At 37.1% G+C, this 26036-nt stretch overlaps 1 protein-coding gene across 1 annotated transcript in view; it reads right to left on the reverse strand.

Annotated features, from left to right (window-relative positions):
- The window catches only part of ERICH3 (glutamate rich 3), a 111708-nt gene that overhangs the window by 44714 nt on the left and 40958 nt on the right, over nucleotides 1–26036 (reverse strand). The window contains 3 exon segments of the mRNA XM_077779001.1: nucleotides 4499–4679; nucleotides 17289–17507; nucleotides 21800–21958. Coding sequence (XP_077635127.1) covers nucleotides 4499–4679; nucleotides 17289–17507; nucleotides 21800–21958 — 559 coding nt within the window.

Raw genomic sequence — 26036 nt, forward strand, 5'->3', positions numbered from 1 at the left:
GACCAATGTCATGGCTTGGGATTCTCTCTCTCCTCTCTCTCTGACCTGCCCCTGTTCATGCTCTCTTTCTCGTTCTCTCTCTCAAAATAAACTCCATGACCAACCTCAGAATGTAACCTTATTTGTATATGGTTTCTTATTTCTTTGGATAAGTAGTGAAGGGTCAAGTTGATACTATCCTGGATTTGGTTTGTCTTACAAATCCAATGACGGACGTCCTTAGAAGAGGACCGGACATCCACAGAGACACACAGAGAAGAATGGAATGTGAGCACAGATACAGAGATGGAATCACCATGAGATGGAAGAGCCAAAGGAAGATTCTCCCCTAGAGCTGTTAGGTGGAGTATGGCCCTGCTAATACCTGAGTTTAGACTTCTAGCCTCCAGAACTGTGATAGAATTAACTTTATGTTCTCTTAAGCCACAGTTTTGAGGATTTGTTACATCAATAGGTAAAAATCTGTTATAAGATAACCGACAAGACCAGTAGGGGAATTCCAGTCCCTGCCTGAAGATTTCCCTTCTGGGTTCTTCTTCCCACCCTGCTTGCCACAGGTATTAATGAGGAATTCGGAAATAACAGACTATAATTTGTCCCCTCTGCTTATGCTCTGGACTCAGGCCTCTGGAGAATGATCTCCTCTAAGCCCACCGGTGTAAAATAAACCTCCTGCTTTCCAAGATCTCCAAGGGCCGCTTGATTCTTCTGCTGGGTGATCCAGACCAGGTTGTGTAACAACATTAGCCCCAGAAAACTAATTCACCTACAAACAGATCCACTAGTGGAAGCTGGAGGCTATAGTGGTTCAAAGTGTTTGAACACAGTCTCTGACAAATCACTAGTTGAGCAATAAACTATGAAAACACAAGGATAACCCTAAGAGACTAGCGTGAAAAATAAAAACTAGATAAAATCTAAGCAGAGACATCACACTGGCTGTCCACCAAGGAGAGGGGGCATGGATTTCACAGATTTGTTTCAGAAAAGTTACTACACAAACAAAAACAAAAACAAGAACAATAGCCTTCAAGTGGGAAAAGCCAGAATCTAGAATCCACAGCTGCTATATGATCAAAAATGTCCTGTTTTCAACAACAACAAAATCAAAGAACATGCATGTAAAAAACAGAAAAGTGTGACCCTTACTGAAAAAAAAGAGCCATCAAATCCACTCCTAGGAATATACTCAAGGGAAATGACCAGATGTCTGCACAAAAGCTTGTATTTGTAGGGATACCTGGGTGGCTCAGTCAATTAAGTCTCTGCAGGATGTGGAGCTTGTTTGGGATTCTATCTCTCCCTCTCTCTCTGCCCCTCCCCTGGGCTCTCTCTTTCTCTCTCAAAATAAATATATAAATGAACATAAATAAATAACCTTAAACCAACAAACAAAAACCGAATTAGAAAGAGTACAAATGTCCATGTAGTGGAATGCATTCAGTGGTGTAAGAAGAGAGCAATTACTGATAAATGGAGTGAATAGATGACTCTCAGAAGCATTATGCTAAGTGAAAAAGCAAGACACAAATACTTCCTATTGTGCGATTTCATTTATATGAAATGTCCAGAAAAGGCATATCTGTAGAGACCGGAAGCAGATCAGTGGCTGCCTGAGTCTGGCTACAAAGAGTGAGAATTCTTTGCCAATGGGAACAATGGAACTTTCTGAAGTGATAGAGATATTCCGAAACTGGTTTGTGATCATGGCTGCACAACCCTATAAAAATGTTTAAAAATCACTGAATTGTACACTCACAATAGATGAATTTTATGGAATATAAGTTACACCTCAATAAAAACTAAAAACTCAATATAAATATGTATATGTATACCCAATATGTGTGTGTGTGTGTATATATATATATATAAAACAAGTAAAAGAAAAATAAAAACACAGTTACTCTAAGTCACAGTGTAATGAAATGTTCAGGTTTCAGTGCAGATTCAGAGCCATAGCCATGGAGGGAGGGATGAAATGGTAGAAGTCAGCTGAGAAAGCTGCCAGCCTCAATCAGAATCTTAAAAGATGGGTATGATTTGAATTTAAAATCCTATTTTGAATTTAAAATCTTTTTTGTCCTATTGCAGACAAAGGAAATAGCACCAGAAAAGAGAAGATAACAGCGCGGGGAAGGGGAAACTGGTGGAGCAGCCGGTTTGTGAGGGAGTAATGAGGGATGCACACATCGGTACAGCAGGTTATGAAAATATGGGAAAATGAGGCAGAAAAGGAAGGGATGATAAGAGGCCCAGAAAAAAAAAGTTACACTCCATGTGAACCCAGGAGGCCAAGGTTTTCCTTGTTTGAAAAGATGAACGTGGTAAATAAAAAAGCCTTTAAAGAACTATACTCTTTACAGGTAGCAGAAAGACTCCGTGACTTCATAGGTGTATCTAATAAACAATCAATATGTGGCTTGATATCTAAACTCAAACTGTAAGACATCAATGAATTACTACGGGAATAAAAGATGCACTTGCCAGATTCCTAAATAATTAATTTTATTGTTATTTCTCATCCCAAAGCAAGACAAATTAACGAATGCCACATTTTTAATTAGTTTACTGCTCCAAGCAGAACATTAAACACGCTTTTTCTCTTTTTTTTTAAACAGAGCTCTTCTAAAAACCTATTCACATTTCACTGAATCATGCACAGCTTTGATTTGTAAAAACGGGCAGATTCTTTTCAGTCCAGCTAAATTGCTAAGATTGCTGAACCGCAAGTCAACTTCGAGCCACCCAACTTTTCAATTTTGAACAATTACTTTCCTGGCAATCAAAGGGCAAGCTGAGACAAAATTATTGTGTGGACGGGATTCAATTATTTAAGCTCCCATTCCATCCTATTATTCAAGTCTGTTCAATGACACAGCAAAAGTCATCTCCAGGATCAATATGTTGCAAAACATCACTTAGCCAAGTCACACTCTCACTCACTCTGATTTTGCACCATTCCTACAGAGTATATATCATTTCCCAGAAAAGCATTCAGCTCACTACTTCTTGTTCTTGTTTCATTTGTATGTACCATGTTTTCCAGTGGGCAGAAAGGCACACGTAGGCATTGTCTGAAATAAGGTGTGATCCAAGACCCAGGTAAAGTTTCGTTACATTCATTCAACTTGTAGACTGTAGCTAATTTCAGCAGTTCTTCTAAGTTAATAGTTCAAAGTCACACTTTCAAAAAATAAGTATATCTATGCCACTATAATTAGGGGTTTCATGTCACTCATATGATGAAAACATGGGAAACCCTTTGCCACTGATGGCTAACTGAGCAAAGGTCCTGCACATACTCAGCGGTCTGGGTTCTGCTCTTGACGTGCCCCAAACTGCACATGAGACTTTAGGAAGCCATTGCACCTCTGGTCTCCTCATTTTCCTCATCTACAAAGTGGAAGGAATGAACTTTCAAATACTATGACAAAATGACAAAGTAAATTACATTTCAGCCAAGTAGAGAAAATGGGGAAGGAATCGTTTCTAGATTTACTGATGATTATTTTTTATAAGTTTTACAAAACTTTATAAAGTAAAAGTTGAAACTAACATTCAAGTGTTTACTTTATGTTGGAAAGTTTTATTTATGTAATCTCTAAGTCTATCTAGTTTCTTTTTAAGTCCCTGAAATTTTTTAAATTAATAGTCACTATTTTTGAGTGATGAGGGAAATCAAAAAAGCCAAAAGTAACAATTCCATACTTGCCCCCAACTCCTGATTCCCTAAAGTTATATCAAGATTGTCCAAATGTAAATATTTATTTCAGTTAGTAATAATACACCATCTTTTTAAATAGAGTTTCTTAAGCAAGGAAATAAATATAATCTGATATTATATCTTCATCCTTTTAATTGCTATTCCACAGAACTAAATATTGATGGAAACCATTTCAGTACAATATGAGAAACCCTGTATTAGATATAAAAATTATCTTATGATAAAAAAACATGGATTTATCTTCAAATGAAAACAGAAATGTTTTCTAAACATTTCTAAATGTTAGATGTTTCTAAAATCCATCTACCCAAATTCTGCACCAAATTATGTAGGTGTGATTCACCCTGAAGTCTATTGGATTTGTGATTTTATCTCAACATTTTTCTAAAGAACAAATTGGCAACCTGGTATTTTTCCCTTAGAATAATGTATGATATAATTCATTATGGCAGGCCAAATAGTTAACTTGTAATTTGGGGGACCGTTTATTCGTGCAACATTTTAATGATCATATATCTCTATCCCAAAATTAATCTGTTACTGGGTTAAATCACTCCAAATCCTTTCTTCCACAATCTGCAAGAGTAATTGCTGTTTCGGTTTCAATCATGGAGCAGTAAATCTAGATTTACTTTTAGGCAGCTGGTTTATAAGTCCCTGGATATGCATAATTTCATAGAGTGGTTGAAGCCATTTTGATATTATATCAATGATAGCTTATCTATTGCATCAACCTCAAGCAACTTAAAAAAAAAATTCACATTCCATGTGTACCTTTTTCAAGTAGTTTGCCTTTGTAGACACAAAGGTTTTCCCCACCACAGTGCTGTTGATAAACTTTTATTTCATCCCGGAAGTCTGGGTGATCATGAGATAGGTGCACATTTTTCCCCAAATAAATCATTGTAATAGCTGCATTACTGTGCAGCGGTGGTTTGTGAACCTTTCTTGAATCCTAGAATAAACAAAAGAAGAGGCTTATTAATTAATTACCTTCTAATCAGAGGGTATTGTAACAGGCAGAGTACAAAAGGCTCTTTTTATGTACCTAGCAACAAAACCTTTATAAAATGTCAATCTTCGCAGTGCACAAAAAGTCAAGCCCATTACAAAATAAATCGCTGTCATAATTATATGCATTTTGGCTTTGTATTTTTCATGTAAATGCCAGGGGTCTGGACAAAGTTTGTCACTTTATATTCTAGTTATGTGTGTGTTTTACATACAATGAAAATACCAGTGGCACTAAAAGGAAACTGCTCTTGGTTCTTTTAGCTGATTCTCAAATAAAAATTCAAATCAAAAAAATTAAATACCGGTGGCATAATTTTGTTCTAATATGAATTGATTTTTTGATTTAGCAATTGTTTTGGCAATTGAGTGCTTTATCTTTATACTTGCGCACTGACAATATAACCTTCTGTGATCTTCTATGTGAGAGGGGATGGCATGTATCTAATTCCTTCTGTGATCACTCTGAGGACTCGAGACATGTGTTATATACCTAGGACTCTCCAGTTTTACAGGAGGCATTCAGTTCAATGAAAAACCAAGATTATTAATATTATTTTTAATATCAAACAGTATACCCAACTGAAAAACACTGTTCTATGGTATTCACAAACTGACTTATAACATAAACAATAAATTGATATGCCAGAGATGAAAAGAAATGTATGTCTTGCCCTCTAGTTTGTATTCAATTTTTACAATAGTGAATGAACAAAGTGTTTATCTAACCTCTAAGAGGAAGATGAGGAAAGAAAAGCAGAAAAAGGAAGAGAAAGAGGCAGAGAAAGTCATGTAAGAATACTGTCAGCTTGAGAATTATACAGAGACCAGGCAATAATTTTAATCTACTACACTTTTCTAAAAAATCAATTTTCAGCTAAATGGAAAATGTGAAGAGACCAACTTTCACTGAATTCAAAGCAATTATTTGAGTTTGATTTCACTGAATTACAAATGCCTTGGAAACATGCATTTTTTTTTAAATAACAAAGCTTGCAACAAAAATTTCTGAAAGAACTCCTAAAATATTTCCATCTCCAAACCCATCCACTTCCACTTCAGAGGATTTTTTTTTTCTCATTCAATTCCATTTCTCTGAAGCAAAAACCAGAGGAAGTAAATCTGATTAAATGAAATTCTGCAAATGACAGTCTGAAAAGTATAAATGGGGAAGGAAGTCCAAGATTTAGCATTTAAGTAAATGGTCTTGCCTATGGCAGACAGAGCTCCCAAATAGAGAGGTAATCACCAGAGATATTTCAGGAACATTGGTAGCCATGAAGGTAAATCAGCAAACTGGATAATTCTTTGCAGATTGGAAACATCTCTCTGATTCACAGTTGAAAGCAAAGGGGTGATGGCAGAGGCCTGACTCCACGTTGCAAAATCATGCCTTTTTTGCTGTGGCCTGGGCAGCTGTGGAGCTGTTACATGCATTTGCGCGGCCCAACGGACAATCACTCGCCTACAGCAAATCCAGCTCCAAGCTCCCACTAGAACATTTAATGATATGATGGATTAAATAAGAGCATCTTCTTTCTGTTAAGCAATACTTTCTAAAATGGTATGGATTCAGAGGTAGCCCTGTGAGCTTCTGGGAGATAAGCTCTATATAAATGCAAGGTAATAGTGAGATTATGGTGGAGGAAAGGCTTGCCTCATATGTACAAAATGAGAAAGTGGAAGTTGAAATGTTTAAAAATAAAATAAAGGAAATGACAGCTCTTCACCCTTTTCATTTATTCTTATTCATTTTTTTTTCTGCCAAAGTGTGTTCCTGATAACATCTCTTCTCTCCTGGGTCTAGTTACTTCATTCTTTTAACAAATATTCCCCAATTATTGCCACCAAGTAACCTTTACTGGATTCTAACAGGAGGCCCGAGTGACAGCTCATGATTAAATATATGCAGTAGGAAATGAACAATTGTTTCTTTCAATTGACTAAATTGCCTCTATACTTCCCATCTTTCAAGGTTATAAGGACCCAGACTGATGAAACTTTAACAAGGTTTCACAGCCCTTTCTGCTGTCCTCAAGCAAGTATCGAAAACTTCCATGAACATTCAGTTCTATTTCAGGAACCAGAGCAGGCCCTCACCCCCCGGCACAACTAGGGGTTATCTTTCTTACTTCCTGCACCACTTGCTTATGACTTTCCTTCTCATTTCTTTTCAGATTTCTCAGGCAAGTACAATTTGAGCTGACAAACAGCAAGCTCGTTGAGTAACCGGTTAAGTAGTCAGCCATCACATATTTATAATATTTAGCATTCAATTAATATACTAAATTGTCAGGGGCACCTGGATGGCTCAGTCAGTTAAGCGTCTGACTTTCGATTTTGGCTCAGGTCATGATCTAGTGGATCGTGAGATAGAGCCCCCCAGTCGGGCTCTGTGCTGACAGCATGGAGCCTGCTTGGGATTCTATCTCCCTGTCTCTCTCTCTCTCTCTCTCTCTCTCAAAAATATGTATGTACATACTAAATGTTCACTGGGATCTCTTTTCTATTTGCTCAGGCCTGAGTGAGAGGTGGATTTAAGAGATTCTAAGGGGGGGTCAAAGGATCTTTTCTTGCTGATAACACTGGGCAGCCACTCCTCTTCACCCACTTAGCCAAGCTCTCATGAACTCCGGCCACCATAGAGCCTTTTCCTAGGCCACTGGAATAAACCTCTAGTTAGTAGAGTGGCCACAGCATTTATTATCCAAATGGGAGACATAATTATTATTATTAATAATTATACTAGAAAAAACAAACACAAATTTGAACTGTTCCAGGAAAGCTGAGATGTTACTGTACTAGTTGGTCTCCCTATTTCTAGCCTGATGTCTTTCAAAATCTCCTTTCTCCGTGGTATCACAGTGATCTATTGTCACTAAATAGATCATGTGACTCTCTTGCTTGAAGTCCCTCAATGATTCCCAATATTCATGTGATAAGTTCTAACATTCTTCAAATAACAAAAAAAAAAAAAAAAGTCTTATATTCTCAACTCCTACTATCTCTCAACTATTTGCAATTTCTTTTGATACCTTTAAAGGCTCAGCAACTGCACTAATTGTAGTGGCCCAAACATTACCAACACATTTTTAATCTCCAGACCTATGTAACTGTAAGTCATGTGGCAGTGAAATCATTTCTTTGTATTCTTCTCATTGTCCGTAGATAAGGACAGTATCTTAATGATCTTTATGCCCCTGGTGTCGTGCCAGTGCTGACACCCAGCAAGGGCCTAATAAACATTGATCTGACTGGACATGGCCATGGAACAATTATGGATTCCACATTCTGTCCTTTGCTGAGACAAAATCTACAGTAGGTTGACCCCGCCCTAAATCAGAAGCTTTCTGCATTTATAGGAACTCGATAGGTACCACAACGTGAAAACGGACTCACAGGGGCCTGTTAAACACCACCTTTGGTAACTATGCCCTGATAAAGATGGATTCAAAGCCTGGGTAAGGAGTAGCAGGCAGTTCGCATGTTGGCTCTGATTCAGGTCTTAGGGAGAGAAAATTCCAAAGTGAGCCTGAGTAAGAGTGTGCCCATGTTCACATCCTAAGGATTCAAGAAGCAGCCGGTTGTAAAGGAAACCTCTTACAATATTCATTTGGTTCCTCTCTTTCTCTTTCCTTTCACGCTGCTGGTGTTTCCTTGTTCTCTCCTCCTCCCTCCTTTGCTTTCATTATGCTTCCTCTTTTCCCTCTCCTCTTGCCCATTCTTCTTACCACTATAGCGCATGTCAGCTGCTTATTCTTGACATGCCCCCCAAAGCCTCAATCCTTCTGGGAAGTATCAGAGCTCCAGATTTTGAGGAGGCGGGGTTGACACATGAGCTTTCCCTTCCTCATCTCTCTCAACAGAACACATTCAGTAAGTCTGCTAAGAGGTAGAAAAATGATCTGGCTGCGTTTTGCTTTCGGTGAGAAGATCTGGAAAGCTTACCAGGTCTGCCCTGAAACTCCAGCTGCTGCAGACCCCCCCCACAGGCAGCCTTGGTTCTTTTTCTCTTCTTTTGTTTAATCCCGCATGCCAGCTGCTAAGGGATTTTGACTGTTGGGCTGTCTTTTGCACCGTTTTGAAAGTCTTTTTTAGTAATGTAGTTACCAAACTGCAATGTTAATTTTAAGCAAAAACAATTCTTTAAAGGAAAGTGCCTGAAATAAATCAAGCCTATGTGAAATATGTCGCATTATCCTATATTAAAATCATGCCAATGCTTTCCTTTTTCATTCTTAAATCTGAGTCCACCAGTGAGGAAAACCAAGAATAAAAAATACCAAGATAATACATTGACTAGAATGGAAATTAAAAAAATATTTTTAAAAGTAAGTCAAACAAAGGAAATTTGCAATCTCTCTAGCAAAGCTAACATTTGTTAGGCTTCATTTGTTATTGAAGAAAAGGGATCTATGTCCGAAAGGCATAATTTATTTCCATAATATCTCCATAAGCTAAATAGTACAATTCAGAGTAATTTTTGTATGGATAATAAACTAGACACAATACTAATAAACACTTGATTAAATGTAAGTGATATCAAATGCCTGGCCTCAACAAGCTTCATAATCTCAGATTAGAAATGACAAATAATAAGCACATGAATATTAATACTAAGGAGAATGTATAAGGGACAAAAGAAAAGTAACAGAATCATTTTTTTTTTAATTTTAGAGAGACAGAGAAAGAGACAGAGAGTGCACAAGTGAGGGAGAAGGGCACAGAAAGAGAGAGAGAAAGAATGAGAATCCCAAGCAGCGCCATGATCAGCGTACAGCCCGACTCGGGGCTCAATCCAACAACCCTGGGATCATGACCTGAGCCGAAATCAAGAGACAGATGCCCAACTGACTAATCTGATCCAAAATCAAGAGTCAGATGGTCAACTGTCTAAGCCAGCCAGGCGCCCCACAAAATTCTTTTGAAGAGATGGGATCCTGTTAGGATGTATGGCGACCACTACAGAACATAAAACCTCTCCCAGGGGCTGGGAAAGGTGGGTTTTATAACATTCTTCTTGTGTCTCAGGCACTCGCAGGCAATTCGTAGAAAAAGAATGTCTCTGCATTGAAGAAGCACCTGACCAATTATGATTAATATCTCAAAGGTTTGAGAGAAAAAAGCTTGTAGATAAATTCCATATAACTTGAATTTGAGGATTACAAATGTGGGTTCATGTCAGTCTGCTGAGTGTATACACGTGGTCTGCCACTAACTAGTTATGTGATGACAGCCAGATTATTTAACCTTTCTTGCCTCAGTTTCCTCATCTTTACTATGGAGCAGTTATCTCATCTCTTTCTTGAGTTTATTGTGTATGTTAAATGAGAAAATGTATGTAAAACACTGAGCAAAACTCCTGAAACATGCTGAAGGTCTATCATATAGAAGGCAGAATCATTGCTATCATTATTGAATATAAACATAAACATTTTATTTTATTAAAAGCTAACAAAGGTAATTAAGAAAATTATATATAGATGATTTAAAAGGGACTGAGTATCGGGCAGAAAGTAATAATGGATAAAAGCACAGATCAGAAGTGGGGAAGTGGTGGACCAACCAGTTGAGGGTCCAGGGAGTAGTTCAGTTTGGCTTGGATGGGAGCGGAAAGCTGGAAAGGAGTCAAAACATGAGAGCCCTTGAATGCCAGTGTATAAGCATACTTTTTAATTCTGGTGTTTTGAAATCTGGAGCCTAACTGACTCAGGGGAAACTACCTCTCCCAAGACTAACTCCTAGAGATGGTAAATGACTTGCCTGAGTGCTTACTTTTCATGTACAAACTAACCAATCCAGAGCTCACATCCACCTTCTCCCTACCTCTGCGATCTAGCTCTTAAAGTCTGGGCCAGTATTCCCCTGCCCTTAGAACCCTCTCCTCCAGGCACCAGACAACCCAGGACAGCTTCCACACCCCAGAGCCTGCCCAAATTATTCAACTGCTCAATCCTAAACCTGCGTACCCCATCTCCCCTGTTCCTTCTCTCAAAAACCACAACAAAGGCTCTTGCCCATGTTTCCTCCTCCCCCCACCCCTGTCTCCTGCCCAATCCTGCCTTGTGTGGCCCTGCATGACTTATGTGATGGTTTTATCTATCAGCTTACCTGGGCCACAATGCCCAGATATGTGGTCAGACATTATTCTGGATAGAACCCTATCGTACATGGCACACCACTTTCCTTTTGGGAACTGTAAGTGACAAAGTGTCCTTTCAGTGGCAATCATCTGCTAATCTATAAGTGTCAACATACTTGAATAATCATAAAACCTACATTTTAAAACAATGAAGCAGAAGAACATACCTGCTTTCATTAGGAAAGAAGCTGGTGAAGGTTTTAATCAGGAGAGGAGTATGTTGGGAACTATTCTATCAAGTTTTATTTAATTGCGTTATGTTGAATCTGTTGGTACTGAGATGGACTTGGCTTGCTCTTACTTCCCTTCCTGCCTTTTACCTTCTGCTCCCTGAGTCTATCTGCTCACTTTCTACTCTTCTTTCAAAACCCATTTCAAATGCCACCTTCTCTCTGAAACGCTCTTCAGTCTTCTCAAAGCTAGTATTTCCTTCATTATGCTTTATTTATACCACTATGATTATACTTCACCACGAAGTGTCATGGTTAATGGTAGATATTTTTGTCTCCCTTGCTAAACTGCAATCCTTCTGAGAATAAGGATTTGGCTTTATTCATGTTGGTAACCTCAGCACCTAGCACAGTGCTCATCACAATCAATAATACCTCACTTGAGCTATTGTTGATTTAAAGGAATAATGTAAGTATGCAGATGACTCCAACAGCTCTGTGAAGAGTTAGGTGGCCAGTGCCTGACCCAGGGATGTGGCACTGAGAGTGGAAAGAGAGTAACAGACACATGAGCCACCGTCTGGGTGCTAGAGATGCGCAGCCTGAGACAGAGCCACTTACCACATTTGGCTGTTGGGCATTTGAAAGGCAGTTCATTTGAATGAGCTGCACCATAAATATAAAATCCTTACTAAACTTCAAAGACATAGTATGAAAAACATTGTACAATGGCCATTAAAACTCATATTAATTACATGTTCAAATATATTGAATATATTTGATTAAACAAAATATGTTAATAAAATTAATTTCACATGCTTCTTTTTGCCCTTTTTGGTGTGTTCATGAGACATTAAAATTGCATATGTGGCCTGCATTATATTTCTATTGGATATCTCTGATCTGGAGAACTTAGCAATTAACTGATGTGTGATGCAGACAGAAGAAGGAATTCTAGAGTTTGAGCACAAATTACTGGGGAAAACCTCATGCTTTTTGAGATATGTCAACTGAAAGGAGAAGCTGGCTTAACCATGTCAAATTTGAGGGGCAGTAGAACCTACCAGTCAGGCACCAGTAATTGCACAGGGCTCATGGGGGGTGTAGGAGGTGGGGATACAGAGACCAGATATAGAGAAGCCCAGACTAGTTCATGCCTGGAGAAGCTCTTTGTCCTCTGTTTCACAAAACATATAAAAAAAATAAAAAACAAACTGTGTTTGGTTTTTTAAGATTAATAACCATAATGATTAAGTAGCTTCTTATTTGAAAGCCTATGTTTTCACATTTATAAACACTATTTATGGGACCATTCACATGTTCATAGAGTAAGCGACCAGCAATATCATGTAAGAACAGAAAAATCTGGAGATGTGTGAGGTAAACCTCAGAGCAAAATCTAACTAGTCTCATAGATTCTGTAAAAGCAGTATAAACGCTCTGCGGGCCCTGGAACAAAAGGAAACAAAGCAACAGGGAACAGTAGCAACTTGCTGAGCTTTAGGATCGACCACACCTTGTCATTTAGCTCCATGGATCATCCCCTAGAGACAGAGATCACAGAAGGCAGGGACTGTGTTCCACACATTTATAGAGACACAGGTCACTCAGAAGCCTTATTTCTTTGCCTTTTCCATCTTTTTTTTTCCTTTTAAGATGATTTGGAGGATGCTTTGGGGGTGGTAGGCATAAAATGAGTAAATTTAATGTGTAAACTACTCATGAGAGCCACATCTCCTTAAATAAACCTTTTCTAGACTGAAATAAAATAAATCAAATTATTGAAGGAAAAGTGCAAGACTTTGCCCACTGTGCCAATTTTATTCTATACCTGAAGACCCAGGAGCTAGTGACAAATCCAAGCGACATCTAGGAAGCTCCTAAAGTCATGTGGCAAGATGACTACATCTTGAATACGAAAACAAGAGTCAAGGTTGAAGCTTCAGTGATGGCTAATAAGGATGAAGGAGAGTCACAAAGGAGGCAAGATGAGAGGTCAAAGGAGATGGCAAAGAATGATGAAGGTAGAGTGTGATGGAAGGCAAGGGAGGAGAGTTTTAAGGACAAGGCAACAGGCAATAATAGCATAAAAGGCTACCATCAAGGAAAACTCATGGTAAGTAGAATACAAACAAAGATGGCAGAAGTAAGTCTAAACAGACCATTAAATCAAATAAATGTGATTGAACTAAACTCACTTCTTAAAGGAACAGATATCTTCAGATTGAAATAAACACAAAGCATCCAAATGTTACATAAATACATTTAAAACCTAAAGTTTAAATTCAAAGATATTAAAAGACTGAAAGTAAAATGAATATGTATACATATATATTAAATACTAATATCAAGAAAATAAGTACTGTGAGACAAAGGAGATATTAAGGCTAAAATTAATGTGATAAAGAGGAACATTTTTTTTAATCATAAAGAATCACTTCACCAGTAAAATGGAATAATCCTAAATCTGAGAGCATATAACCAGGGAGGATTCTCAACATTACAAAGCAAAATTTGACATAATTATAAGGAGAAATTGACAGGTCTACAATTACAGAGACTGAATTATCTCTAGAACTTAGGAACTGAGAGAGCATACAAACAAGAATGGTAAGCATGTGAAAACAGGAAGGACATAATATTTCTTATCTACTAGACATTTATAGAATTCTATTCCCAACATTAAGAGATTCACTGTCTTTACAAAAATTGAACATATATTAGCCCACAAAGAAGTCTCCACAAATACCAAAGAATTAAAACCATACAGCAAGAATCTTTTTATTGACTTTTTAAAAACCTTATTTATTTATTTTGAGAGAGAAAGAGAGCACGAGCAGGGGCAGGGCAGAGAGAGAATCCCAAGCAGGCTCCATGGAGCTTGACCCAGGGCTCAATCATGCAACCATGAGATTATGAACTAAGCCATGATCAAGAGTCATATACTTAACTCATTGAGACACCCAGGCACCTCACTCAGCAAGATGCTTTTTAAAAGTAACATTCAGTGGGGGCACCTTGGTGGTTCAGTTGTTTAAATCTCTGACTCTTGATTTCAGCTCACATTATGATCTCATGGTTGTGAGATTGAGCCCCACATTGGGCTCTGCCCTGGGTGTGGAGCCTGCTTAAGACTCTATCTCCCCCTTTCCCTTGCTGCCCCTCCCCTACATGCAGACTCTCTCAAAAAAAAAAAAAAAAAAAAAAAAAAAAAAACAACAAAAATAAAAAAAAANAATGAAAAAATAAAATAAAAAACAGTAACATTCAGTGAACAGAAGGGGAGTTCTTAGAATTAAAATAAGGCATCACAAGAAAAACCTCAGTAGAATGTGTGGAAGATAAAATTGAAAAAATCTCCTGTAAAGTAGAACAACAAAAAAAAGAATGAGAAAATAGGAGAGAAAAGCTAAGAATATTAGAGCTTCAGTCTAGTAGCTCCAGAATTCCCCCAAATAGAGATTCCAAATAGAGAGAATAGAAGTTTGGAAACAAAACAAAAGACCAAGTCAGCCTAAAACCCTGTAACTCAAGAGACAGACATGCTAAGGTCTGTGGAAGCCAGGATGCCCGTTGACACCATGCTGTGTTGCTAACCCCAGTGCAGAATGCCCAGGGGAGGCTGCCTTACGTCTTATCTGCGCCTCACTTGTCATGCCACAGGATGGAAAAGTCCCTGCTCTCTCCTCTGTGCCCAGTCACAGAAGCTCAGCCCATCCAGTGGCTGGCCCACACTAGGACTTGCCTGGACGCCCTGACCCTGGTGAGCGCATCTCCCTGGGAAACTCCCATGACCTGGCTTCTCTGACTTCTCCAGAAGAGGCTCTTAAACCTGTCAAGGAACCAGACTCAGACTCTGACCCAAAGACTCCATTCAGTTTCTTTCTCCAGTAAATATTGTTCTTTCATTACAACGGTAGATGTGAGCTTATTTCTGAAGTTTCATGCATCTAAATCAGAGAACTCCAAAGAAAAACAGGACTCAGTTAACAAAGAAGTCAGTGTGATGGTTACTTTGGGAGTAATAGGGGATGTGATGGGATAGGAAATGGGGGCTCATAGTATGACAGTAGTGCTCTTCTTTGTTAAGAAATAATGATGTATATATGGATATTTGCTTGATTATTGTTATTTAACTTGCACATATAGATTTAATACGTTCTTATGGTTGACATATTTAAAACTTTTTTAAAAAAATAAAAATATGAATGGGTCAAGCTTATCCTTGTAATATATTTTAACATCAGAAAGTCAAATGCTGCTAGCATATGAATATCATGAGGGACTCACTGTTCTCACTAAACAGAGGCCACAGCCTTCAAGAGCACATGTTTGCTGGCTTAGTGCAGGGGACCAATGTCAGCATGTATGGTTCAGAGGTAAGTTAGTAGACGTGGTAGATTTTATTATTGGTCCAAATAGTCACTGCCTCTTTCAGTGGGAGGAGGATACTTCCTCTTCCACCGCTGACAGGCTTTGGCAAGGAATTCAAGTAGAAGTGACATCTTCCACTGCTGAGTGGAATCTTAAAAACATTTCATGGTTCTGTTGGCCATGAAGGCAACATACCCCAGACATACCCCAGACAGGGACTGTTCCTCCAGTCTGGGTCCCAGAATTGCAAATGACCAACCACCGACGGTAATGTGAATAAGAAATAAACCCTATTCTTCCCTTCTGCAGGCAACCACCGCTGAAGCATAAACAGCCAAAACGAAGCTCCATTTCCCGAGAGCTGAGACAGAAAGACAACGTTCAATCCATGCCCCTCCGAAAGGATGCTGAAGTATAGGTTGTGTGAGGATACTACAAAGGTCAGCAGACTGGCAAGGCAGTCCAGGTTTACAGGAAGAAATAGGGCATGTGCACTGAGCAAGTACAGCAAGAGAAGGTGGGCGGTCACCCTGGCCTAGACTAAAAGTGGACAAAGACCGCAAAGAGATCCTTGGACGTAAAGCCAAACCTTGCCAAGTAGGAAAGGAAAAACGCAAATATAAGGAAGAAACTATTGAGGAGATACAGGAATAAAGTAATCTTATATATGACTTGAAAAAAAAACTGTTAAATGAAAAAAAGAGAGATAGAAATCGACCTTTGTTATTGTAAGCTGAACTGCCTGAGGTTGTTTGTTAGACTAAAGTGACACTCAACTACTCTTCAGAGGACACTGCAGGAGGAGAGAAGATGATCTGGGGCTACAGCACATGAAGAGAGGATCTGGTTCCTCTGTGGAAAGCCTGGGTACGCTGAGAGACAGTGATGTATGTTACAGGGAGGATGAAAATCCAAATTAGAGAGGAGAATGACAGGCAGTGGAAAAAGGTAAAATTGAGGACCCATGGGGCAGTGGACCTCTGACATGAAGAATACAACGTTCTGTCAGAAACCATAACAAAGGAAGAGTACTGGTGAAAATGGAAAGGAGAAAATTTGGGCAAGTGCAAGGAAGACAGTCCCAATATTTCGAGGTTATTGATGAAGAGAGCCGTGGGACTGAGATATGGAATGAGGTCAATGGAACGCTGGAGCAAGGCTGGCTGAGAAGAGTCAGTAGCAGTCTGCGTGCAAATTGGAACTTCACTCCCTTATTCTCCATCAGTGAAAGGTAGACCTACCTATCTGCTAATAATCACAGAAGTTACATATAATTTTCATTAGTTGTGTATTTACACAATAACAATTAAGAGATCTTCTGCCTTTGTCCTATAAAGTATCCTATACAGTCTTACTGGCCTTAAGGCCATTTTTTAATCAGTATTTTAAGAAAATGAATACAAAAAGCTGTACTATTTTCAAAGAACATTGAAAGAAAATATATGGTATTTTCCCAAAAATCCTTAAAAGGAAGCTTTAATAAGGAACTTTATATGGTATGTTATGTTTTCTGGTATACGTAAGTCCCTGAATTTTCACAAATTAAATGTTAAAATACTTTTGATTGAATGGGCAAATTGAAGGAAATAAATAATTTGGAAATGGGCATAGTACAAACTAAATTTGACCACAGGATTTACTGGATTTTTAAAAATTGTGCTAAATTAGTTACTGAACTGAACTACTCAAGTATCTGATTTCAGATTCATTCTGGCTTACAATTACATTTATAAAATTATTATATTTATATTTGCAAGGAATTTTGCATTTGATTTCCCTAGATTCATTTTTACTATACATTTAGAAATTTAAAAGCACAACGTAATCTGTGCTAAATTAATAAAAGAAAACTTGATTCCATATTCACCCTGGTAAACAGAGGCTCTAAGCCATTTGGAGCAGTGGTAGGACGAAATCTTCTCCTTCTCCATGATTCAAGTCTATTTTCCCTTGTGATTTTTCCTCTGTGGGGAGGAGGTGAAGGAGGAATAGGCATCATGTAATTATTAATGTTTGGAAGTTGATAGCGATTCATTCCCTGTGAATTGTCCATGGAGTTCTTGAACTTCATCACTGCCTTCTTGCCCTGTAATCACATTTCATGACATAACAACGAGTAAAACAGAAGTAGTGACCATTGTAGCCCAAAATTAAAGACAAGACTGTATGATTTACACTGCATGTAAACACAACTGATATCAATAGGCACACTGAAAACATTTCATGTTTTTATTGAAAAGTGGCATTTTGTAATATCCACAGCAAGTTAAATTTTCATAGCTTTTTTAGCCTATTTAAGTATACTTTTAAGCCAAGCACACAGTAATGGAATTTTCAAAGTACTTTGGGATTTTTCTTCAACAATCCATTAAATCTCTGGGAACCCAGGGCAATTAAACAATTTAAAGTCAAGGAGTTTGGTATTGTACTTTGAAGCAGGGTTAGATAGTCCAATTAACAGCAGTCTGTTATTACTACTTTTTTCACATTGATTTTACTCATCCAGGTGTTCTTATACTCCTTGATAATGTACTATCTAGGAACCAAATGCAGACTCTGACCCAAAGACTCTAGAGGTTCAGCTTATTTTCTCCTAGAAATTCAACTTGTAGGAATATATCTTACTAAGAGAACTACACAATACATTGATGTAAATGTGTATAAGGACACACACACACACACACCCCAAATTTAGTTGAACCATCAAGTCCAACAATAGAATATTTGATTAAAAAATTTTTTGTCTTTGTAATAGATTCCCACCAGGCTTCAAAAAGAACAGTATGGATCTATTCATCCTGACATTAAAAGGTCCATGCAACGTGATCACACATTTCTTTTAAATAATTTGTATGTGGATTTTGATTAAATCAAGGATGACAAGAAGACTTTGAACTAAGGGTTGCCTTTAGGGATTTGGATTACTGGGGCATATCATTTTCCATCTTCCATATCTTTGCATTATTTGCAAAAATGTATCAATCAAATATTAAAGAGAATCAAAGGTATAATCAATAATTACATCACATTTTCAAGTACATTTGAGTCCTTGAGCTTTCATAAATTGGTCATTTTTGTGTAGCTGAGGTAGTTTCCCACAATTTAAGGCATCTTTAATCACTTTTATCCATTTTATACCAATTTACTTGGTATGGTTTTTTCAGTCAATTTATTCTTCGATATGCTTACATATAATAAAGAGTTATTGTTAGAAAAGGGGAGTCATTCTCCGAAGATTTCTCATTGCTAAATAAGTAAAAGCAGGATAAATAAAGGCACATATAGTTGATATTTTGATTGAGAGCAACATTTATGTGAACATAAAGGGTTATAAGTAGTCACCAAGGAACTTAGAATTGTTAAATAGTTGATATTGTAGGTGCATTTATGTTCTCACTCTTCTTACATTTTATGATTTTCCTGTGATGGTGTGCATTGATATTGTAATAACAAATATAAATTAAGTAAAAATAATAAGAACAATAAAATAAGAACAATGAATCCAAACTTTGAGGCTTTGGGAGTTTTTTTCCTAAGTAGTTATCAGTCAATTGTATGCCTCATTTGGAAATTATTTAGTGAATTTTTAAAAAAATTAATATGCCATTCCTTACCTTGCTTTTTTAGCCCAAAATGTCTTGGACATCTTTCCATGCTGGTACAGATAAGTTTACTTTATTTTTTGTTCAACATACTTTAATAAATTATAATATTTTTAAACAACATCCTATTAAATGATTAGGTGCCTTCAATTGTTCACTATTGAAAATATTATATTAAATATTCTTGAACCTACTTCTTTCCACATATGTGTATATTCCTAAAATAAATTCCTATATATAGAAATGCTTGAGCATGTTCATTAAAATTTGATATACCCACACTGTCTTCACAAATAGTCGTACCAATTTCTATATCTATCAGTAGTGTATGAGAAAGTCTCATTCTAGGGATAATCATTTTTAATCGTCACTATTTTTACTCAGTTGCCTCTTAACCACTCTGTTTTTGATAAAATTGCTTTGGCCTAAATCAAAGATCCTCACTCTTGAGGCTGAGAAACTTGCTTATGCCTATTTTTCCTTCAAAGGATTCCCATATGCATAACTTTGGGAATGCCGGCATCTTTGTAAATAGTTTCTTCGTTAAACTCTTTAAGAAAGCAATAAGAATTTAGTGGGTACACACTACATACTCAGAAATCACACAAACTACTATTCTTGAGAAATTTCTAGTCTGATTTTATATTAAATCATCTTCATCATCAAGGCCATTGAAAAAATTACTTGTATTTTCGAGCAGTAGAGTTTGCCTATGTATATTACAGTATAAACTCCAATAAGTTAAACACTTTTGTCTGCCTTGATAACTGATTTATCATCAATGCCTAGAGAAGTATCTAGTCCATAGTAAGTGCCTGATAAATATTTACTAAATGAAAAGTATAAGTTTAGCTAGTTTAAATTAACATGGAATTGATCTCAATGTTGTAAGCCTAAGTAAGCTACCACTAAGTTGCTATCCCTTGCTCATACCCCAAAACTTGAAAACAGGAAAATATAAGGCCGTATGCAGATTTAATGAATAAATCCATCCAGTCGCTCAGAGCAGAGCTAGAAAATTATCTGAAAGAAAAAGAAAATCCCTCCCTAGCCAGCAGAACTTGAATATTACCTGACTGATAGCATTTACATACCTAACAGGAAAATGTGTCTACCAAAGTATAGCAGCTTAGGAAAAAATACAATCACCTTGGCAAATGTGGAAAGTATAAAATATATCCCAGCACTATCTAGGGGAGAGAAAATCCCACCTCTTGGACTTTAAATATTTCCAGTCCTAATGGCAAAATTATCCCGGGAAGATACACAGGATTTTAGCCAAAGACCTTTGAGTTTTCTGGTACCTTTGGCAAGCCCATTCCTAAGATGAGATAGGTACATCAAGCCATTTTAACCTGATTCTATTCCGTTATATTCCATCATTCTGATTCTATGCTCACTAGGCAACCTTCTCATTGTGATGTGGCTTCCCAGGTAGGTGTGTCTACAGGGGAGTAATACCATACTTTTACAGCTATGATTATCTGACATCTGGTGGATACATGGCCCTTGATTATGATTTGGCTCCCTATTTTGGTTTACTAAAGGAGATAAATGAACTTGTTCTTTATTATTTTAGTGAACCTGAGACAATCTCTCTGGACCTGACCATTCCTGGACACTAGCTAAAACAGGAAATCTCTAGGCTTTCTAGCTGATCCTAGAGGGTCAGCTTAATTGACTTATAAATTCACAAGCTTTTGCCTAGCCCTAAGCACTATTCCTTACTCAAAGTGTTACCACTCTTGGTTTAATTTCTCCTGCTTTCTAGGAAACAACTATTAAATTAATTAAAATAAGGTTTGGGAAAAGTGCTTCATAAGCTGAAACATATATTAAATGGATAAAATATTACTTATTTGTTAGAGTTATATTTATACTTTTATTATGAAATACAATCACTTGTCTGAATTAATAGTATCAAGGTTATCTGTCCGTTCTAGATGAAAAAAATCTTAATTTTGAAAAAAGAAAAAAAATCCTAATTTCACATGTCTTATGTTTCCAAATAAGAAATGGAACTAAATTCACTTATTTGAACACAGTGACAACTGAACTTGTGACACAGATTCTTTCTTAAGCTGGCAAATGTTTCTTCTTCATGTTGGAAATACAAAGGATACCCTCCCTCATTACTGAATGTTCTAACTATTCCTCCCTGCTTAAGTAACTCATATTTTATGTTTACCACATCTCCCTCCTGAGCGCTATTAAAATAAGTTCAAATTACCAGAGACATAACCTTGAAAAGGAAGCAAAGTCAAGCTGCTATGTGTGATTAATTCACCACTTTTTAAAGATGGACATTCTTTTCCTTCTGTATCCAACTTTCTCCAGAGTCAAACTTGAAGCAATTTCATACACTGATGGTAAAGTAAGTCAGCATGCAAATGTAAGCCTATTCTTGGAAAGTTTCATTTTCTAGGTTTCATGCATTTAAAATTTAGAATCAGTCAACATTGGGTCTATTCTGATAGAAGTCATACCTGACTATAACAAGTTCTTCTTTGTTTTTTATACAAACACTCAAATTAATGAAAGGTGACCTTATACTAGTACAAATCTATTCCTTACTCTTTTTGCTTAAAAGCACAGAAATCATAGGCCTTTCGGTTAGAGTAAGATATAATTAAAAAGAAGTACACAGTAAATGCTTAATAAGTGCATAATATAAATTTCACTGAGTAGATTAATTGAATCTTTCTATCTTAAAACCTTGGTAATCTAATATTCTAATGAAGAATAAAAAGATATTTCTTGAAGAAGTAACATTTACCCCAATGGGAAATGGAGCTTCATTTTCCAGCAATGAGGTTTTCGATCTGGACCCCGAAGTTATCTTTGGAACAGTTCCTACTGCAGGATTACTGGGAAGAGGCTTTAATCGAATTGGAGGCTGCATATTTCCTGGGGCAGTGTATGGTCGAGGGGCTGTCTAGACAATTAAGGGAAAAAAATTCCATTTAAATTAGTATCTTGACATGTTTCCAGAACCAATTAATAACCCAACAAATTGCCTAGAGTAATTAATGGTGCCTTTTTACTGAACAGATTAAACTTTAATTATATCCTTCCATTATACATAGCCTTATGACCCAAAGTATTTGTTAAAACATATGGTGTGGAAGTCCTCTACATAACTAAATGCCACAATTATAGAGTATTCTAGACAAAGGCGATGTTTTCTGCTAGGTTCCTGTATTTTATTCATTTTGTAAACTTGCTGACAATACATAATTTATTCGGTGCATAAAATGGCTTTGCTCAATTAAATGTTACCTTGAATAATGTTCCTATTTTAGAGATCTAAAGAGATATGATTGGAATGGACTCATTTCCATTTAAATGTTTTCAACATAAACTACTGTGAGTCCTTTCTGTCTTAAGATTGGTGCTGAAGTAAAAGCAGACAATATGATTCAAAAAGAGGAAAGTTGGATGCTTAACTCTAATGTATTACCATTTATTCAACTTCTCCCTTGAAATATTAGGAAAGCAAAAATGAAAAACAGTAATCGGCAACTGGAAAACACTGTGTAAAAATGGAGAGGTTTTCCAGGCTGGACCTTTTCCATTTGCCCCTCTTCTGCCTTCTCTGCCCTGTTCTGCCCTCTGGGAGTCATTTCTCTACTGACTGCACCAACTAATCTCAGGATTCCAGTTGGATTTGGCTGATGTTAGGCACCGGCAGGAGATCAGAAGACAGGACGCAGGAGGTTGGGGTCTCAATTCTCCTGGACCTTTCCTACCAAAGGTTGTGATGGGTCAGCTGAGTCCACAGCTCCTGTCGGGCAGTCCTCTCCTAGCCGACAAGTCCTGTCTGCTGGTGCTGGTACCCAATCTTTCCCTCTCCCTCTCTGGCCTAGGTGCTGTGATTTCCCATCATGCTGACCCCAGCAGGCTTAACATCCCCAGTTGGTTTTCCTTAACCCTGCTGGCATTTTTGTAAATAGTTTCTTCATTAAACTCTTCCTAATTACCCTATTTGTGTGAGCCATCTGTTTCCTGCTGAGACCCTGACTGATGCATTTTCTAATCAAGAATGTACTATAAAGAATACAAAAAGTGTGGGCATGGAAGACCAGAAATGCTTTTTGTGTTACTGACAGAACACTATGGGTTTAGTATAAGGATCAGCAATGTCTCAAAAAGAAAAAACAAGGTTTTTGGCTCTATTGTTCTATTACAAGTAGGAACTTGTAAAGAATAGTATATGTATATTTGGGCAAGAGAGTTAGAACGACGGTATATAAATGACCCATGATTAAGGCTTAATGCACTGACTCAAGAACAGTGAACAACAAATATTCAGCTCTGAAAAAGTGTTGTGTAAGTACATAAAAAATGATGATAAGGCAGCTCCTACCACCACAATTTGGTCTGAGTGCCATCTTTACAAGTATGTCATACGTCACTAAATGTCTGATTTTGTTAACTCAGCATTCACTGGATTCCAACTATAGGCACTATGAGGGAATTAAAAAGTAATTTTTAACATCTAATGCAACACAAGACAATTAATGCCAAATAAACCACACAAACACTGCCACAGAGACAATAACAACAAAAACAAAGTAAGAACTAACAGGACTTAGAACTAAATATTATTTGGAATAAACCAATGAGACTAGGACAAATTCAAGTTTTCACAGAAGCGTTTTATCCAAATGTATGAGCAAGAGAAGAAAATAGATGAGCAGAGAAGAAGAATGATAACTTCGAACATCCAAGTAAGTAGAAAGCCACTTGTGAGACAGACATGGGAAAGGTATCAAAAATTTCCCAGTATCTGTTTTCCTTTCTTCACTAGTCATAGAATTTTTATCAGGGAACATCGCTATCATAAATAAAAACTGTATTTCCCAGCATCTCTTGCAGCTCTGTATGGATATATGCCTCAGACTTGTCCAACCAGATGTGAGCAGAAGTGATAAATGAAACCTCTAGATCATGCCTTTTGAAGAAGTGTGCTGTCACTTTCCCTTTACCCCCTTCCCTCTGATTGAAATATTCACACGGTGATATGCCGTCTTGGCTTAAGTATATGAAGATGACACACTAAGTCTCACAGATCAATGACACAAATAGGAGTCTGAGCTTTTGATGAGCTCATACAGTAAAGATGGGCACAACAGCTGAAACTCACATAAGTGTGTTGCAGTGGGAAGGACATCCTTATGTTTAAGTCATTGTTATCTTGGGTCTCTGCACACGAACCTATTTCGTGACCTGTACGGAATCCTTAGTGGATTGACCAAGGCAACATTTGATTTAAAGAAATAGGACATAAGGCTCTATGAGCCAAAAGGTAAAATGTCTTAAAACCCACAAAGATATATCATACTAGAGGTTTCTGAACAAGGAAATCAGATCATCCAAAAGAATTCTTAACACTGTAAAACAAATATGCCTAAGACTTTCTCTTGTCAAATAATTCAACTGAACACAAACACATTGAAAATCTAATGTAGGAATTTAAGAAAGCAGGTTACTATAAACTAGAACATGATCTATTGGCTTCTGTGCTCTAAATTTTATTTCCCTCATTTGCATACAGATATCATTCAGTTAGATGAATATGGCAGTCAAATGTTTAACTGATTACATTTATCTCTAAAAACAAATCTGCATCATTCAACTAACAGCTGTGAGCTACAAACTGTTGTAGTTCACATCAAAAAGCCACCTTAAATTTGCTATATTTGAAACTGTTTGTAATATATTTTCTTGGAATAAATATGGCACTGTAGCTTAACATTTTCGAAACCGTACCAGAATGTGAATTGAAATTGACTACCTGGTGATTACTCAGCTTAGCTGAGCATTTCCAGTTCTGAGTAGAAGATCTCCGGGGTGAATTTCCCAAGCTTGTGCAGAATTAGTTGAATGGCTTTCCACAGTTTTAATGGGAATGGTGCAGCTAAAAGCCTATATGCTACTCTGAAAGTTTAGGTTCAATTAGTGACCAAGTGCAATAACTATTCACTGGATGCTTTCTTTCTTCCTTCAAGAAAGATAAAAGAAAAGTCAATGGTAATATCCCAAAAGGGTTATTATCTCCATCTCAATGGCACATGGAGGTCAGGAGTCAAATTTAAAGGATATGCATCCAAGTTGGGAGAAAAGGAAGATTTGAATTTCTGTAAAATGGGAACTACAATTCTGAAATCACAATAGGTACTCCCCAGTGGTGCTTGCACCATAGGGGGTGACCAAGTGAAGAACTGTGGCTTACCAGATAGAAAGGCTTCTGAAGTGCTGGTGTCAGTGTTTCCTGTAATTTTTAAATTACTTTCTCACTCCTGCCACATTAAGATCTCCTGGATGTATCATAAACTACTTATTGAGGGTGTTCAGCTGGAAAATTGAAAAGAAAGCCTTTCAAGGGTTTTTTCCTCTCTGAAACAGGTGGGAAGACAGAAAACAGCACTTGATTGTTTCTTTTGTTTCAACCAGGTTAAGCTTTTGAGAGCCTAGTGAATTTGCCATTCAAAAAAAAAAAAAAAAGGAATTATTTGTGTACGTATACATTGAAATGAAGCTTGGAAATATGGTATCAACACAGGGAAAACGGTTGCTTTTCATAACTTGAGCTGTTCATCGGGAAATGTCAAAACATATTTACCTTTGAAAAATGTCAAAGCTTAACACTATATGCGATGAACCTACTTCAACAATCTGTGAAAGCTTTGCAATTTCTCTGTAAATATTGTGCAATCCAAAAAAGTGTTCATGCTAACAAGGAAATATATTAGGCCACACAAAGCAAGAATAAAGATGTGATCAACCAATTCATTTACAACTTAAACCATCAACCTCCAGCAAATATTTTGCAAATCTTTTCCTGTATCCATATTATTTCAAGCTACCTTAGCTTCCTTCAAGCAAATATCCTCTCTATATTATAAGTGAATCAAACTAGGATGAAATGTCAGCATGAAATTTCTTTAAACAGAATATCTGTATATTTAACTATTTTTGTCAGAGAGTGTGTACATGCTTTTGATAAAAGA

This window comes from Crocuta crocuta, unplaced genomic scaffold (assembly GCF_008692635.1).
Source record: "Crocuta crocuta isolate KB4526 unplaced genomic scaffold, BGI_CrCroc_1.0 scaffold58, whole genome shotgun sequence".
Taxonomy (NCBI): domain Eukaryota; kingdom Metazoa; phylum Chordata; class Mammalia; order Carnivora; family Hyaenidae; genus Crocuta; species Crocuta crocuta.